Source organism: Natator depressus, chromosome 1 (genome assembly GCF_965152275.1).
Source record: "Natator depressus isolate rNatDep1 chromosome 1, rNatDep2.hap1, whole genome shotgun sequence".
NCBI classification, from domain to species: Eukaryota; Metazoa; Chordata; order Testudines; family Cheloniidae; genus Natator; species Natator depressus.
The window spans coordinates 81,817,848-81,833,500 of NC_134234.1; the positions used below are offsets into that span (position 1 = coordinate 81,817,848).

The 15,653-nt window shown below is 43.3% G+C and overlaps 1 protein-coding gene across 2 annotated transcripts in view; it reads right to left on the minus strand.

The window, feature by feature from the left end:
- RBM26 (RNA binding motif protein 26) overlaps nucleotides 1–15,653 on the minus strand; it is a 101,675-nt gene that overhangs the window by 77,841 nt on the left and 8,181 nt on the right. For both annotated transcript variants that reach the window (XM_074962357.1, XM_074962351.1), the window contains exon 2: nucleotides 3,323–3,441. In XM_074962357.1, coding sequence (XP_074818458.1) covers nucleotides 3,323–3,441 — 119 coding nt within the window. The remainder of the gene's footprint in view (nucleotides 1–3,322; nucleotides 3,442–15,653) is intronic.

Below are 15,653 nucleotides of genomic sequence, written 5' to 3' on the forward strand. Positions count from 1 at the left end.
ATTTGATACAGTTCCACATGGGAAATTATTAAATTGGAGAAGATGGGGATTTCTACAAATAGGGCCCTATCAAATTCATGGCCGTGAAAAACGCATCATGGACCGTGATATCTGGTTGTGTGCGCTTTTACCCTATATTATACAGATTTCATGGGGCAGACCAGCATTCCTCATATTGGGGGTCCTGACCCAACAGGGAGTTGCAAGAGGTCACAAGGTTATTTTAAGGGGGGTCACGGTATTGCCACCCTTACTTCTGCGCTGCCATCAGAGCTGGAGGGAGCGGGGGGGGGAGTCTGGAGAGCAGCGGCGGTTGGCCAGATGCCCAGCTCTGAAGGCAGCACCCCACCAGCAGCAGCGCAGAAGTAAGGGTGACAATACCATACCATGCACCCTTACTTCTGCGCTGCCGCCTTCAGAGCTGGGTGACAAGAGAGTGGCAGCTGCTGACTGAGGGCCCAGCTCTGCAGGCAGCAGTGCAGAAGTAAGGGTGGCCATACCATACTATGCCGTCCTTACCTCTGTGATACTGCTGGCAGCGGCTCTGCCTTCAGAGCTGAGCTCCCAGATAGCAGCAGCCACCACACTCCAGCTGCCCTGCTCTGAAGACAGGGCTGCCAGCAACAACAGCGCAGAAGTAAGGATAGCAGTACCACAAACTCCCCCACCCAAATCCTTTTTGTGTCAGGACCCCTACAGTCACACCACCATGAAGTTCCAGATTTAAATAGCTGAAATCATGAAATTCATTATTTTTAAAATCCTGTGACTGTGAAATTAACCAAAATGGACCGTGAATTTGGTAGGGTCCTAACTATGAGAACTGAAAAGTGGATAAGGAAATGGTTAAAGGGGCAACTACAAAAAGTCATACAGAAAAATGAACTTTCAGGCTGGAGGGAGGTTACTAGTGAAATTCCTCAGGGATCAGTCTTGAGATCAATCTTATTTAACATTTTTATTATTCACCTTGGCACAAAAAGTGAGCGTGCTAATATGTGTGGAGGACACAAAATTGGGAGGTACAGCCAATAAGGAGGAGGAATGGAATATCTTACAAGAAGATCTGGATGATCTTGTAAACTGGCATAATAGAAATGGGACGCAGTTTAATAATACAAAGCGCAAGGTCATGAATTTAGGGACTAACAAGAATTTTTGTTATAAGCTAGGGACTTATCAGTTGGAAGTAAGTGAGGAGGAGGTGTATTAGTTAATCACAGGAGGACTATAAGCCATCAAAGTGATGCGGCTATGAAAAAGGCTAATGCGACGATGCATCAGGCGAGGTATTTCCAGTAGAGTCAGGGAAGTGTTAGTACCATTATACAAGGCACTGCTGAGACCTCATCTGGAATACTGTGTGCAACTATGATCTCCCGTGTTTAAGAAAGATGAATTCAAACTGGAACAGGTGCAAAGAAGGGCTACTAAGATAATCCAAGGAACGGAAAAACTACCTTACGAAAGGAGTCTCAAAGAGCTTGGCTTGTTTAGCCTGACCAAAACAAGGCTGAGGGAAGATATGATTGCTCTCTATAAATACATTAGAGAGATAAATACCAGGGAGGGAGAGAAGTTACTTAAGTTAAAGTTAATGTGGATACAAGAACTAACTTCTATAAACTGGACATCAACAAGTTTAGGCTTGAAATGAGACAAGCCATCAGAGGAATGAAGTTCTGGAACAGCTTGTCATGGGGAACAGTGGGGGGAAAAAAACTTAACTGGCTTCAAGACTGAGTTTGATAAGTTTATGGAGGGGATGGTATGACGAGATTGCCTACTGTGGCATGTGGCTCATTGCCAACTGTCAGTAACAAAAGTCTGCAACTGCTGGAAATGGAACACGAGATGTGGAGGGCTCTGAGTTACTACAGAGAATTCTTTCCCAGGTATCTGTCTGGCAGGTCTTGCCCACATGCTCAGAGTCTAACTGATAGCCGTATTTGGGGTCAGGAAGGAATTTTCCCCAAGGTCAGATTGGCAGAGACCCTGGTGGTATTTTGCCTTCCTCTGCAGCACGAGCCACAGGTCAAACTTGCAGGTTTATACTAGTGTAAATGATGAATTCTCTGTAACTTGAAGTCTTTAAACCATGATTTGAGGACTTACGTAACTCAGCCAGAGGTTACGAGTTCATTTCAGGAGTGTGAGAAATTCTGTGGCGTGCAACGTGAAGGAGGTCAGAGTAGGTGATCATGACATTGAACTTTATGAGTCAAGATGGTGAAAATATTACCAAATGCTAGCAAGTATACAACCACTGAAGTCCATCTCCATATAACATGGTCCATGGTGCAAACATTTTGGTATGGAGTTTTAAAGACGACTTGTCAACTAACACAGCTAGCCTTGTGATTGTACAATAGCCTTGTATTTCTGCTATTTTTTTTTCGAAATCTGAAGTATTCTTTCGTAATAAGGGGGGAGTATGCAGTGTGCTTACACTGCCAAACACACAATAGAAATATGATCCCCAAAATGATGTAATTTTAGTGATCAACCAGCCTACTTGGAAGCAATAATAGAAGGCTTATTGTTAACTGTACAATAAGTACAATATGCCCTCATATTGTATACTGAAGAGGAAGATGTAGTCCCTGCCCCAAAGATCTTACCTTATAACTCATACAGCATGCTGACAACAGAATGGGTAAACAGAAATCTGTTTTAAGGAAAGACTTTAACAGAGGCTAAAAGGTTGGCACATGAGCAGTACAAAGGATGAAAACTTGGACAAATTAAAAAAACTGAAATGGGTGGATAAGATTGTCTGAGAGTTGCCCTCTGTAGTTTACATCCTGAGAAAGAACAGAATTAAGGTTATTTAGGTGTCTTATAACGGCACTGCCATAATCAAAAATTTTTGTGTTTCTTTTAAATTTAAACTTAATTACTTCCTTGTATTTCCAAACCATTTTAATTAATACAATCTTACCTCAATTTACCCTAAAATTAGTGATGTATGCTCTCAATCTTATCTCAAGTTTAATTTTTGGGGGAAAGTAAAGGGACATATATTTCACACTCCCAAATACGTACTCAGTTCCAGTATATCTATTATGATAAACTTTAGTGTCCTTATTTACATGGTGGAAAATTTAAGCTGTACCCATGATATATATAATACTAACATCATACAATACTGCTGTTTGTTAAATTTTATAAATTATTTTCTTCACGCAACTCAATTAACTGCACTTAACGAAGGCTCATAAAAAAGATAAACAGCAGTTAATCCTAAATTAAGTTGAGTACACGAACATTAATAAGCAAAGCAAATCACTGAAGTTTTATAGTCACAGTGAAGACTTCTTACCCTTTTGAAGAAATACATCCAGCTGATCAACACATAATGCCTTCAGCTCTTTCTCACTTTTATCCTTCTTTACCAAGGCAAGAACGTATTTAGCTAGGGCTGAGGGATCTGCATCACATCTGTAAATAATTGATAAAAATATAGAATTCAGTAATGAAAAACCCAAGACTGCCCAAACCTGGCACAATACACACATCTAGGGCTCAATTCTGCTGCTATTAAAGTCAATTAAACTTCCAATCAATTTCAGTAGGAAATAAGATTGGGCCACAAAAAAAACCCACCAAAGTTACCTTAAAATATCGAATCTTTTGGATATTAGCAATTAATCTTCATCTATCTACATTACACAAGAAGATGTCATTTAACCTCCTTCACAGAAAAATAAAGGGAATGTATATTACATCTCAGTTACACTTGTACTGATGCAAGTAGACAAAAAATATTAATAACCATGTTGCAGTTCACCTCTAAATATAAGATTACAGCAGGGGATAATAATTTACACCTGGTTAGTATAAACTTTTCTGAGGTATGCTGATATGAACTATAGCTGCTATTTCTACCTGCTCTCCAAAACATGGACTGCCCCTTACTTGAATCAGCACTGGACCACAAACATTATTTTGGACCTTTTGCCATCTAGATATCAGTGTTGAAGTGTTACCAGAGTGAAAAATTTGTGCATAATTAAGAAGGCAACATGAATTGTAATGACAAGTAAAGGTTAATTTTGAAATATGGATACTATTGAAGTTAAAGGAAATTTTGCCATGGACTTCAATAGTGCCAGGATTTCACCCTTGATACCTAGTCTCCTCTTGATCCCTATACCAAAAGGGCTGAAAATGCTAGAGAGAGAACACCTCCCACACAACCGAGACCTTGGGTCAGTTAAGTCGGGGCACGGTGAAAAAATTTCTATTCACTCCTCTTCAAATGTAAGGGAGACAGAAATGTTGTCTTGAGCAGCAAATGTAAAGCAGGAGAGATTCTTGGTATTCTAAGATCCTTTATTTCCATCATATTGCCAAAGGAGGATTGTTCCCTAGAGCAGAGGTTCTCAAACTGTAGACCACAAAGCTCTTGGTAGCAACATGTAGAGTTAGTCAGTCAACATTGTACCAGATCTTTGTTTCCAGCTGCTAAATGGCCTTAAAAGAAACTAAAAACACAATAAAAACTCCCCTACTTTTTCACATAGGAATTGCTGAAGTTGCCACAGGGAAAGTCAAGTAATGAATGGGAAGAGAGATGATCTACATAATCACAAATGGGTAGAATGGGCACCACAATATTGTATTAAAATTATCTACATTTTGAATACATTTGAGAACCCCTACCCTATATTTTCTAGCACTTTATCTAGTCTTATTTTGTCATGTATTTGGTAACAGATTGAGTTGGCTAAAAATCTGTTTTCAAAACCCTTGGAAACAGTGTTCATACACCATTATTACATAAAGGCAAGTGCACCAACACATGAGAAATGAGGTGTTCAAGTTTGTTCAAGTTTTAGTGAAAGCTCAAAAAGCCAGAGCAGGAAAAGAAAACAAAAAAAGGTTTCAAGGAAGAGCATTGAAGCACTAACGCAAAAATAATCAAAAACATTAATGCAAAGGCTACAAAGGATAAAAGCTCAGCCTTCAAGTAAAACACTCAAAGGCCAGGTCTATGCTAAATATGTTAGATTGACACAGCTCTGTTGAAAGATCCAGACCCTGAGCAATGTTGGTAAGCCGACCTAACCTCCAGTGCAGATCAGCACAAGAGCGATCCCTCAATTAGAGGATGATCTCTACCACAGATTTATATATGGGTCCTGAGATGACTCAGGAGTCCAATCCTGGAAAACACAAATCCGCCCACTGTAGGTACAGACACTTTCTGGTGGGCCAGCTGCCTGCTGGGAGAAAGTTCTTTTTCCTTCCTTCTCTCTTTTTCAGCTTCGAGGGCAGGACACTTCTCAAAGCGGGCCACTGCCTGATGGGAGGATGTGGTGCCAGTGGGGTCGGTCGGTGGCTTGATCCTCCTAGCTTATGATATCTGCACACAATGTCCAGCCCAGCCAAATCTCTACATCAGGTGGATTTTACATACATATTTTAAAGGCTCAGCAAAAAAATCAACTAAACTGTTTCCAAGAAGAAGATTAGAGAAAAATAAATTGTCAATATTAAAAATTTCTTTCAACTGTTTCTCTGAGATGCTCTAGTGCCCCCATGTTTTAGAGCAGCAACTTGAAATTTGGCAGGAGGGATGACCTGTGGAGGAAGGGATGTCAGTATGGTTCCATATAATGAAATCTTGACAGGTCTCAGAGTAGCAGCCATACTTTGGTTTTTTTTTTTAATTTTTAAAAAACTAAGGAAATACATAAAGCTTAAGCTAAAATAATGATGCTAGAGTTTGCATGATCAAGCACTCAAAAACTGGGAAATGCAAAAATTAAAGGCGTTCCTGCAAACTTAATTCAATACCCTCAATGACTATGCATAATGATGCAGACGTTATTTACATCATCACACACTATTTGTCCTACAGAACTCGTCTTCATTCAATGGATAGACAGTGATTAAGAAGAGATGCTCTTAAACATCTGGCTTGGCATTTGGGAGAGTTTAATAGTTTTCCAGGCTTGACCACAGACTTTCTATATGATGTTGGGTAAGGCTATCATAATACATACACACAATGGGCCTGAATTAAGACTCTAAGATAGGTAGGTTCTTATACCACACATCACTGTAGGATATGAGCATCGTCCAGTATTATATTAAGTGAGGTGACAAACATCTGTGATTTATTGTTTTCTCTCTCATCCTCTCACCAAGGGGAAACATGTATACTGTACAGCAATGGTTTTCAACCTTTTTTTATTTGAGGACACCTAAAAAGTTTCAAACGGAGGTGCAGACCCCTTTGGACATCAGAGACAGTCTGCGAACCCTGATGGGTCCGCAGACCACAGATTGAAAAACACTATTCTATAGTAATGACCAAATTTCACAGATCCCTTAGTCATAGTGTGCAGACCCCGCCAGGGTCCACAGACCACAGGTTGAAAACCACTGCAGTAGAGCATTGTATTTTGTTGCTGCTGGATTTGGGGGTTTGGTTTTTTTAAAATATATAAACAAGGTTCTCTTTGCTCATATTTGAGAAGGCAAGGTCAAAAAAAAAGTGCCTTCCACTTGGAGTGGACAATCGAGAGATTTGTAGTGGTCCTTAGTTACTGAGGGAGTTTGTTTCACAGTTTCAGGCTTGCCCACAAGAAAATTCTGTCTCCCACACAGAACGAGCTTACTCTCCTCGTAAAGCGTTTCATTGTGCCAGAAGAGGAAGGTGTCAACTCCAGTCTTCACCATGAGGCATCAGGCAAACTTTTAGATATGCTGGGCCCAGGACACTGAGTGCCTTCAAAATAAGGACCAAGTCCTTGAACCTGACTCCGTATTATATAGCAAGCCAGTGCAGGGAGCGGAGGCCAGGTCTGATGTGTTCACTGTAACCTGTGTTGCTCAGAAGACATGCTCCAGTGTACTATGGAGCTTCCTACAGAAAGTACTATGGAGTTGGAGCTTCCTAAGTGCTGAAAGCTTCATGCTCAGGTATATTGCATTGCTGTAGTCCAGTCCACAGGCAACAAAGGCATGAACAACTGAGACCAGGTCATGGTCTCCCAGGATAAGAGTCTCCTGGCCAGCCAGGGATGGTAGAAAGTATTACTGAAGCATATTAATATTTAAGAACTTATGTCAGAGAAATCAGAGCACTCCCAAACTACGGACTGAATTGACTAATTGTGGCTATGCACCTTCAGCCACAGGAGACTGCATAGTGGCTGCAAACTTCACTCTGTGCAGCAGCATCACTTCTATCTTGCTTCAATTCAGCTTCAACCAGCTGTTCTTCGTTCATAAGCAGATCTGGGCCAGCCAGCCAAACATTGGGCCAGCTTGGTTGTAGTAGCACGGTGTACTACTGCGGGAATTCTGCGGCACTGCGCATGCGCGAAATTCATTTCCCAGCAGATTTCTTTGTCCCCCACAGAAAAATGACTTTCTGACAGGGAAGCAAAAGAAAGTCACAAAAGCGGTCATGCGACCCCCCACCACCACCACAACAGTATGTTTCGGGTGTCCAGGGCAGCGGCAGAGAGGTATATCACTGTGGGGCGGGACTGGAGAAGACGCGGCTCCTACCCTGCGCCGGGCTCAGCTGCTAGGCCTGGCTGGACTGGGGAGGACGGGACTTCCTCTTATCACAGAATCATGGAATATGAGGGTTGGAAGGGACCTCAGGAGGTCATTTAGTCCAACCCCCTGCTCAAAGCAGGACCAAGAACTAAATCATCCCAGCCAGAGCTTGGTCAAGCCTGACCTTAAAAACCTCAAAGGAAGAAGATTCCATGACCTCCCTGGGTAACACATTCCAGTGCTTCACCACCCTTCTAGTGAAAAAGTTTTTCCTAAACCTCCCCACTGCAACTTGAGACCATTACTCCTTGTTCTGTCATCTGGTACCACTGAGAGCAGTCTAGATCAGCGGTTCCCAAACTTGTTGCGCCACTTGTGCGGGGAAAGCCCCTGGCGGGTGGGCCCTGAGGACGCAGCAGATAAACAAACTGGCCCGTCCTGTCAGGGGCTTTCCCTGAACAAGCGGCAGAACAAGTTTGGCAACCACTGGTCTAGATCCATCATCTTTGGAATCCCCTTTCAGGTAGCTGAAAGCAGCTATCAAATCCCCCTCATTCTTCTCTTCTGCAAACTAAACAATCCCAGTTCCCTCAGCCTCTCCTCATAAGTCATGTTCTCCAGCCCCCTAATCATTTTCGTTGCCCTCCGCTGAACGCTTTCCAATTTTTCCACATCCTTCTTGTAGTATGGGGCCCAAATCTGGACACACTACTCCAGATGAGGCCTCACCAATGTTGAATAGAGGGGAACGATTACGTCCCTCGATCTGCTGGCAATGCCCCTACTTATACATCCCAAAATGCCATTAGCCTTCTTGGCAACAAGGGCACACTGTTGACTCACATCCAGCTTCTCGTCCACTGTAACCCCTAGGTCCTTTTCTGCAGAACTGCTGTCTAGCCATTCGGTCTCTAGTCTGTAGCAGTGCATAGGATTCTTCTGTCCTAAGTGCAGGACTATGCATTTGTCCTTGTTGAACCTCATCAGATTTCTTTTGGCCCAATCCTCTAATTTGTCTAGGGCCCTCTGTATCCTATCCCTACCCTCCAGTGTATCTACCTCTCCTCCCAGTTTAGTGTCATCTGGAAACTTGCTGAGGGTGCAGGCCACACCATCCTCCAGATCATTAATGAAGATACTGAACAAAACCGGCCCCAGGACCGACCCTTGGGGCACTCCGCTTGATACCGGCTGCCAACTAGACATGGAGCCGTTGATCACTACCCGCTGAGCCCGACGATCTAGCTAGCTTTCTATCTACCTTATCGTCCATTCATCCAGCCCATACTTCTTTAACTTGCTGGCAAGAATATTGTGGGAGACCGTATCAAAAGCTTTGCTAAAGTCAAGGAATAACACGACCACTGCTTTCCCCTCATCCACAGAGCCAGTTATCTCATTATAGAAGGCAATTAGGTTAGTCAGGCATGACTTGCCCTTGGTGAATCCATGCTGACTGTTCCTGATCACTTTCCTCTCCTCTAAGTGCTTCAGAATTGATTCCTTGAGGACCTGCTCCATGATTTTTCCAGGGATTGAGATGAGGCTGACTGGCCTGTAGTTCCCCGGATCCTCCTCCTTCCCTTTTTTAAGGATGGGCTCCAGGACCTCCCCTGATCGCCATGAGTTTTCAAAGATAATGGCCAATGGCTTTGCAATCACATCCGCCAACTCCTTTAGCACTCTTGGATGCAGCGCATCTGGCCCCATGGCCTTGTGCTCGTCCAGCTTTTCTAAATAGTCCCGAACCACTTCTTTCTCCACAGAGGGCTGGTCGCCTCCTCCCCATGCTGTGCTGCCCAGTGCAGTAGTCTGGGAGCTGACCTTGTTCGTGAAGACAGAGGCAAAAAAAGCACTGAGTACATTAGCTTTTTCCACATCCTCGGTCACTAAGTTGCCTCCCTCATTCAGTAAGGAGCCCACACTTTCCTTGACTACCTTCTTGTTGCTAACATACCTGAAGAAACCCTTTTGTTACTCTTGACATCTCTTGCTAGCTGCAACTCCAAGTATGATTTGGCCTTCCTGATTTCACTCCTGCACGCCTCAGCAATATTTTTATACTCCTCCCTGGTCATTTGTTCAATCTTCCATTTCTTGTAAGCTTCTTTTTTGTGTCTTCCCATGCACGGCATCCGGGGCCGGGTCAAACCCATTTCCAGATTTCTCCCCCAGCTGTAGGAAGCTCTGCAAACTCCCCTCCCCCCAGGCTTCCTGCACCCATTGCTCCTCAGCTGCAGCGGGAGGGATCCATGTACAGGGAGCTGCTCCCCCATCCGTCCAACCCCAGTGCATCCAGATACCACCGCTGAGCCTCACCCCTCCCAGCACCCAGAACCCCCCCCCCCCCAAATGAGCCCCATTCCCCCTGCACCACCCTGATGAGCCACCCATACCCAGATCCCCACCCTACCGAGCCCCAACCAGCTGCACCTGGATCCCAACCCTACTGAGCCCCACTCCCCCAGCATCTGGACCCCCCCACTGAGCTCTATCCCCATCCACACTCGGACCCCCCTGCTGAGCTCTAACTACCTTCACGTGGACCCCCCTACAGAGTCCCATTACTGCACCCAGAACCTCCCCAACAAGCCCCTGTGCATCCAGATCCCCCCCTTGTACCCAGATCCCCCACTGAGCCGCCCACACCCAGGCTGCGCCACACAGAACCCTCTCCACCCACATCTGGATTCCCCCCACACTTGGATCCTGCCTTGCCAAGCCTGCCTGCCTACAACTGGTACACCTGGCATGAAGGGGCAGGGCTCTGGTGTGTTTCTGGGGCAGGCACAGTACTTGTGCTGTGTTAGGGTTGGGTGCAGCCACACAGTAATCTCCCACCTCTGTGCAGCCAGTAGCCTGTTCTCCCCAGTGCCATGCTGGAGCTACCACATTTATTTGACAAATAATATTTTCAAAATTTTAAACTATTGTGTGCAGAATTTTAAATTTTTCGGTGCAGAATGCCCTCAGGAGTAATGGTGAGAGATAAGCAGAGCTGTATCTCATCTGCACGTAGCTAGCATGTGAGTCCACACCACCTGACCAGTTCAACTAGTGGCTGCATCTAGAAGTTGAATAGGGCCGAAGGAAGAATTGATCTTTCTGGGCCTACACAAATGAGGAGTCTAGTGGTGGAGATGCAGTTTCCCTGAGCAATCTTAATTCTAGTATTTCCTACCTTTGGAGTGCTTGACTTGGCAAGATTAATATTTTAACGTTCCTTAATGCAATTTTAATTATCATGTCACTTCACATATAAGCAAGACTCTTTTCCCTCCCTCTTCAAAAGGTGCATACCAGTTACTTTTAAGAGAAATAACTGCGTGGGGATAATAAGAAACACACCACAATATTTTTTTTATCTTTATTAGTACCTATCCTCACTAGTCTTAATAAAATTACAACATTTTTATATAGAATCAGAGAAAATGCTCGTAAGCAAACTAAGCAGTCATGGGATAAAAAGGAAGGCCCTCTCATGAGTAGGTAACAAAATGCAAAGCAATGCATTGGAAAAACATAATCCCAACTATATATATAAAATGATGGGGGGGGGGTCTAAATTAACTGTTACCTCTCAAAAAAGATCTTGGAGTCACTGTGTTTTCTCTGAAAACATCCACTCGATGTGCAGTGGCAGTCAAAAAAGTGAACAGAATGTTGGGAATCATTAAGAAAGGGATAGCTAATACTACAAAAAATATCACATTGCCTCTGTATAAATCCATGGTACATTTTGAATACTGCATGCAGATGTGGTCACCCCATCTCAAAAAAGATACATTAGAACTGGAAAAAGAACAGAGAAGAGCAACAAAAATTATTAGGCATATGGAACAGCTTCCATACAAGGAGAGACTAAAAAGACAGACTGTTCAGCTTGGAAAAGAGACAAATAATGGGGGATATGATATAGATCTATAAAATCATGGTGTGAAGAAAGTGAATAGGAAAGTGCTATTTACCTCTTCACAAAACACACAACAAAGGGGTCCCCAATGAAATTAATAGGCAGCAAGTTTAAAACAAACATAGGGAAGTACTTCTTCACACAACGCACAGTCAACCTGTGGAACTAATTGCCAGGGAATGTTGTGAAGGCCAAAAATATAACTTGGTTCAAAAAAGAGTTAGATAAGTTCCTTGAAGATGTATCCATCAATGCCTATTAGCCAAGATGGTCAGGGACGCAACCGCATAGTCTGGGTGTCCCCTCTTGAATGCCAGAAGCTGGGATTGGATGACAAGGGGTGGCTCACTCAATAATTGCCATTCTGTTCATTCCCTCTGAACCATCTGGTACTGGCCACTGCCAGAAGATAGGATATTGAGCTACAGGTCTGACCCAGTATGGCAATTCTTAGATTTTTTTTAAAAATACAAGAACATGTTTTAGGATGCAAAACAATCTATGAGAAATTGTATATACATGAGGAGTGTTATGACTACACTCCCAATTAACTGTTATATTGCTGACTTAAGTGTTTCACTACACAACTTTTTTTTTTTTTTTTTATCAGTTTTGTGTATGAAATTTTCTTGGTTTTAACTAAATAAACTATACATGCACCAAAAGAAGAAGGTTAACAGGAGGGAAGAAATCAAAACTAGAAACTCAGTGCTTCAGTCTAAGAGGCTTAAAAGCTTTGCTGCCTCTGACTTGCTACATGTTGCCAATTCCTGCAACTTTATTCCAAGTTTTGAGGTATTTTTTTCTTAAAGCTCCAGCTCCTGGAGCAAAGGCATAATGTGAGCATCTCGGCTTCAATTTTTAAGTAACTTTCTAGCTCTCACAGTGGCAGTGAAAAGCTGAAAAATTTATCTCAAGTGTACCTTAAAGACTCAGAAACCAAAGGTAAATAAGCCCAACTTTAAAAAAACCAAAAAAACCGAAAGCAAAAATGCAAAAAAAATAAAACCACTCAATTTTTAAGGTAGTCATGATTTTTGCGGACCTGCCCCACTGTTTTTGAATACTTGGTTTTGGCAATACTGTTCAAGACATGAAATAGCCAGCAGGTAATCCGTTACTGGTGCCAGCCCACCCTGTCAGACCACCAGCAATCCTTCCTAGTGGAGAGAGAGCTTATTCCAGCAAGAAAGTTCTTTTGCCGGAACAACACATACCAGCTCAGCAAATGAAATAAACTATACCAGTGAAAGCACTTTTATGTTAGCATTACTGCATCTACACTAAGGGCTTTTACCTGTATAGAAATGTCTCCAAAATACCACACCTAACCAACACTGGTATACTGGCAAAATTTCAAGTGTAGACCAGGCCTAAAATTTAATTTTTTAAAAATTATATTTCTAGCCCTTATGGGTACAAAGCTAAGCTACTTTGAAAATTTGAATCAAGCATAAAGCATGCAGTAATCTCTCCCCAAAGTCTGCAGACAGCGTGGAGCAATAACTCTAAAAGATATATAACTGTTCCATTGTTTAACTGGACGGTTAACCCTGATACCTAAAAAAGGACAATTTAATGTCAGGACTTAACTATTTTACTGCTAATCATTTCAGAAGTATCCAAATAATGTGTTTAACCACAATACCAAAATGCTTCCTCTGCCTTTCCAGGTACCAAAAGCCTCATCTGTCTCCTACTCATTTACCAAAATCTCCAGGTTTCCCCTGATTGTTCCCACATTGCAGTTAAACACTGCTAGTACAGAACTTGCTGCAGCATACCAAAACTAAAAATTTTGGGAAAATGTGAAATAAATTCAGTTATCAAAATACAGAACACTGGACTGCATTATTCATTTTCATATTACAGTAACTCCTCACTTAATGTTGTAGTTATGTTCCTGAAAAATACAACTTTAAGCAAAACAATGTTAAGCGAATCCAATTTCCCCATAAGAATTAATGTAAATAGGGGGGTTTAGGTTCGAGAGAAATTCTTTTTTTTTTGCCAGACAAAAGGCATCCTATACATTTTAAACAAGCAATTTAATACAGGTATAAGTTTTAAACAATTTTAAAGAAACAATTTAATACTACGATCATCATTGCTGAGCGTGAAGCAATGGGAGGTGCCCCTGCCTTACTCCACACAGGCACAGCTCACTGGTACTGCAGACAATGAGGCAGGCAAGGAGGCCAAAGGTGCCGTAGGCTAGGAGAAGCACGTTGCGCAGCAGCAGTGGCTGCTTCCCCTACTGTGAAGCACCAGGGGAGGGGTGCTCAACCCTCAGCCCACCCACTCCACCCCTTCCCCCAAGCCCCCCGCTTAACTCACCTCTTCTCCCCCCACACCTCCTCCCCCTTTACTCTGCACACCATGTCCTTGCTCCTCCCCCCTTCCTCCCCTGCTTCCTGCCTGTGGCAATCAGCTGGTTTGCAGCCTTCCGGAGGCAGGAGGGAGGAGCGAGGACTTGGCACGCAGGCTCCCCCTCCCTTCCCTGCCCCCTGAAAGCCACAAACCAGCTGATTGCCACGGGCAGGAGGAGCAAGGGAAGGCACGGATCTGTGGGGTCCGCCGGTGGGTGGGAGGTGCTGGGGGGCGGGGGGAGCTGATAGGAGGCTGCCAGCTGTGGACAAAGCAGGCAGCGGAGCATTGCACAACTTTAAACGAGCATGTTCTGTAATGGAGCAGGGACGTACGATCGAAACAACGTTAAGCGAGAGGATGTTAAGTGGGGAGTTACTGTACTTTCACTAATACTCAATTTTTAACAGCCAGCTACAGAATCCAGACTCTTACCACAAAATTTGGACTCAACATGCCACAGAATTCAAATGACCCTACCTTAGTTCACCAAAACACACGTACAGGTTCTCAGATATAAAAATTTCAAGGCCAGAAGGGAGCATTATGATCATCTAGTCTGACCTCTTGTATAACAGGTCAGCAAAAAATTTCCCAATTATTCTTGCACTGAATCCAATAATCTGTGGTTGAACTAGACTATGGTTTCTCAATTGGTGAGTCATAACTGGCAACTGGAGGTGGAAGACATCAAAAGATGTATTACAAGCTAACGCAAAGAAAATCTCAAGTCCTGACTTCCAGCATACTCTTCCACTTTAAGGTAAGAGTTCTCTGTCAAAATCATATAGGCTTATTGTTATTGATACATATTTAAATATTACTTTTATAATAAACATAAGGTAGCAATGAACATTTTTACTTTGAATACAGGGTCTCAAACTAGGGGTATAAATAACGTGCAAAACCAGCAATCATGTAACCGATTAAAATTCTATCGGTTACACAGTTAAACGTTTACCTGCAGCACCCCAACGTTTTACGTGAGGCTCCGCTGCCAATCCTGGGGTCCCAGCTGCCAGCCCTGTGCCCGGGGTCCCGGCTGCTGGGATGGACCCCAGGCGTGCGGCCAGCAGCCGGGGGGGACCCTAAGCAAGCGGGGCGGCAGCTGGGATCTTGGGCACAGGGCGGCAGCTCGGACCCTGCGCGGAGTTTAACAGTTACCAGAAACCGATAAGCTTCAAGCTTATTGGTTAACCAGTTAAACTCTTACATCCCTATCTCAAACCTAAAAAGGTTGAGAAACACTGAACTAGAGCATAACTTTTATCAAGATACCCAATCTTGATGTTAAAATGAATACATCAGAAAGGGACCAACATGTCTGGCAGCCTCTGTTGGACTGGATACAGCAAACTGCAAACCTTCAGGAATCTAAGCCCCACAGCATACAAACTTTGAATATGTAGGCACCAAGACCCAATAGGAAGACCACCAGAGTGTTGAGCGCCTCTGATGCATTCTTAAGGCAAGGTGTGAGGGAAGCTATTCAGGGAATTTGAGAAAGGACTGGAAAGGATGCAAGAAAGGTCAAGAATGGTTCTGTTATAGAGATTCATTTAATAAAAATAGGCATGTTTAGTCTTGAAAAAAGAAAACTGAGGTGAGACTAATAACAGTCTTCAAATATACTAAGGACTGTTATAAAGACGACGGCGATCAATTGTTCTCCACGTCCACCGATGATAGGACAAGAAGTAATCACCTTAATCTGCAAGGGAGATTTAGGTTAGATATTAGGAAAAACTTTCTAACCATAAAGATAGTTAAGCACTGGAATAGGCTTATAAAGGAGGCTGTAGAATCCCATCATTGGAGTCTTAAGAACAGGTTGGACACCTGCCAGGGATGG